Source organism: Glossina fuscipes, unplaced genomic scaffold (genome assembly GCF_014805625.2).
Source record: "Glossina fuscipes isolate IAEA_lab_2018 unplaced genomic scaffold, Yale_Gfus_2 121, whole genome shotgun sequence".
Classification (NCBI taxonomy): domain Eukaryota; kingdom Metazoa; phylum Arthropoda; class Insecta; order Diptera; family Glossinidae; genus Glossina; species Glossina fuscipes.
This window is the reverse complement of record NW_023998464.1, coordinates 2,451,317-2,454,162: the sequence shown is the minus strand read 5'-3', so window position 1 is coordinate 2,454,162 and position 2,846 is coordinate 2,451,317. Positions and strand designations below refer to the sequence as shown.

Below are 2,846 nucleotides of genomic sequence, written 5' to 3'. Positions count from 1 at the left end.
TCATGTATATAAGGCGATGAACGGAGAGGTGTTTTTATTCTATTCTAAAATAGAAGAAAGTAAATAAGCAATTTATAAGTCTACCTAAATAATATTATAATTACCTTAGAATGAGGTAACATTTTTATCCAATGATTCGCTCTGGCTTTTCCCTGTTAAGAGTACGAACAATATTTATCCCAGTAAGTTGATTCTATGGCTTTCGTCGCTGCTACAGGAGCCTGCTTCCTTGAAGAAGGCTAGCCATGCCACCCACAGTTGCCTGTATGCGCTTGCCGAAGTCCCGCTCCACCATATGTTGCTTTATAGCCGCGTAGATGTCGAAGGCTTGCTGGAGCACCCCGTGCACCTCTGCTTTCGGGAAGGTCGGCTCCAGGTATCTGCTGGCAAATATATGCCCTTAAGATATACTATCAAGTTTCAGTAACTGAAAAGGCGGTTGAATTTTTGCTCCCAATTTTACTGCAAAACATCTCACAACAACAAGTACATTCCAATAATGTTTATTAAATTACCAGTCAAAGCACTTATAATTACATACTTAATATATAACAAAAACTAATTTTTACAAGAAAATGCAGATAATTGTCTGGCAGTGTTGCCCTAATTAAAGACTTTAAAAACGTTGCTGAAAATTCTGTTGCTGTTGGTTGAACATCATTTGCTGAGCAGCCGCAGCTTGCTGTTGTTGCTGTTGTTGCGCGACAACAGCGGCAGCGGCAGCTGCCTGTTGCTGTTGTTGATGGTGGAAATCTTGTTGCTGCTGCGGGTGCACCTGCTGTTGCTGTTGTGGTGCTCCTCCGGGACCCGAAAGGCGCACTCGTTTCGCATTCGGTTCATGGTGTTGTTGTTGCTGTTGTTGTTGTTGCTGTTGTTGTTGTTGCTGTTGTTGCTGCTGCTGCTGTTGTTGTTGCTGACGTTTATTGTCTGATTTGTCTTCTTGGTCGTCATCAGTAAGGAACTCCCTTTTTGGGTAAGGTATCGGGCAGCCAGCAAATACATCTTGTGTGGGTAGAGGCTCCTCTTGAAAATATGGATCTTGCATAGCTTGTTCTGAAGTAATGCGTTTATTAGGATCCATTAACAATAACTTTTGCAATAAATGGAATGCTTTGCTATCTGGCTTAATTTTATGACGATCCATGTATTTGGCCAAAGAACAAGTTGAGTACGAAGATCTTTTAAAATCTTTTGTCAAGGTGTGGTGTTCAGGCATCTTTTTAATATCCTCCCAGTCTTTGTCTTGCGGAAATCCCATTACGTTAAATATGCGGTCTAATTGATCATGGTGATAGGGATTACTAGTTTTTATATCTTCCTGACGGCAGTGAAAAATAGGTTCCGATGTAAGTAGTTCGGCGAAAATGCATCCTATTGCCCAGATATCGATAGCCTTAGTGTAATGACGTGCACCCAACAATAATTCGGGTGCACGATACCAAAAGGTTACCACTACAGGATCCAAATCTGCTAAAGGCTTTAGAGGAGCATTAAATAAACGAGCAAAGCCCATATCAGCGATTTTAACCCTTCCTCTCTCTGGGCCATCACCCATCACTAATATATTGGCAGGTTTGAGATCTCGATGTAAAACCCAATTACTATGCAAATAATGTATGCCATCCAAAATTTGATATAATAGGCTCTTTACCATACCCCGCGGTACTACCACCTGCTTTTTAGCCGCCTTTGCTGCACGATGAAATTTTATAATATGCCACAAATCGTGTTCTGCATAATCAATTAACAAGAATACTTTGCGGTCGGTATGTGAAAGAAAAACTCTTATCAGTGTGATGACATTTTGATGCTTTAGTTCCCGAAGTAAAGCAATCTCGCGGCATGCTGACATAGACAAACCGGTACCATCAATTTGCTTCAAAGCATACTCTTTACCGTCCGAAGTCTCTTTCCACTTTGCTTTATATACATGACCGTAGGTGCCTCGACCCACTTTACAGCCCTCATAGTTGAAAAGGTCCTCAACTTTTGTGCGTTCCTTTTGTGTTTTCATTTTAAAGTCATAATCCATTCTGATTCTCTTTGCATTAGTAGAACAATATATTATAACAAATTTAAATTATTTTGTTTATATTTTGTAGTACACCAAAAAAATTGAGTTACTGTCTAACATACGTTCTTACAGTAAAGCTGCCATCTACCCATTTTTTTAATTTTACTTTCTAACTTACTCACAAAGTTTTGCGGTCGACAATCACAATGAATGAAATTTAGGGCACTAATTGTGTTGGCGTTAGGTAGATTTTATTTTCAAGATTTTTTTATAATAAAAAGGTACGAGAAAAGTTCTCTGATGTAGACTGTTTAGAGATAAATTCAAAGAAAGAAATCTTCTAAGATGGAGATGGACTCTGCAAGACTCTTCAATTCTGCTGCGCGAAGTTGTGTGAGTAAGTGATTTCGTATATTTATGGACGATGTGTATAAAAATATGTATATATCGTTGCATGTGGATATTTGCAAAAGCGGCATTAGAATACGTTTTAAAGAAAAGTGGTGCGAGTTATGGTTGAAGGAGAACCTACATACCTCCGGTGATCCGTTTAGGCCTTATTTTTGATTTATTCGGGTCTGGATGCTATCAATGGATGGCGAGTAGTGACTTATGCTTGCGTAACTTACTTTGACCTTTTGCCAGAGCCCTCCCCTCCCAATTGAGGTGAATAAATAAGGGAATAAGAACCGGCGTATCTTTTACGTTTTCAAACTGAATTGCATCGAAATAGAAGATATAAAGAATAGATCCGCCTTAAGATGTTTTGTGATAATTATGCAGCTGGGTCTTATTTATATAACACACAATTTAATTTGCAATTGTTTTTAAA

At 38.9% G+C, this 2,846-nt stretch overlaps 1 protein-coding gene across 1 annotated transcript; it reads right to left on the bottom strand.

Annotated features, from left to right (window-relative positions):
• Positions 1-616: 616 nt before the first annotated feature.
• On the bottom strand, positions 617-2,111 carry LOC119640471 (cyclin-dependent kinase 8). The gene has a single exon (XM_038038550.1). It carries the CDS (start codon positions 2,030-2,032, stop codon positions 617-619), a length of 1,416 nt encoding a protein of 471 aa, XP_037894478.1. The 5' UTR covers positions 2,033-2,111.
• Between the last annotated feature and the right edge of the window lie 735 nt (positions 2,112-2,846).

Excerpts from the sequence above, each read along its gene's own strand:
- LOC119640471 (XM_038038550.1), bottom strand. The coding sequence starts at position 2,032 with ATGGATTATGACTTTAAAATGAAAACACAAAAGGAACGCACAAAAGTT.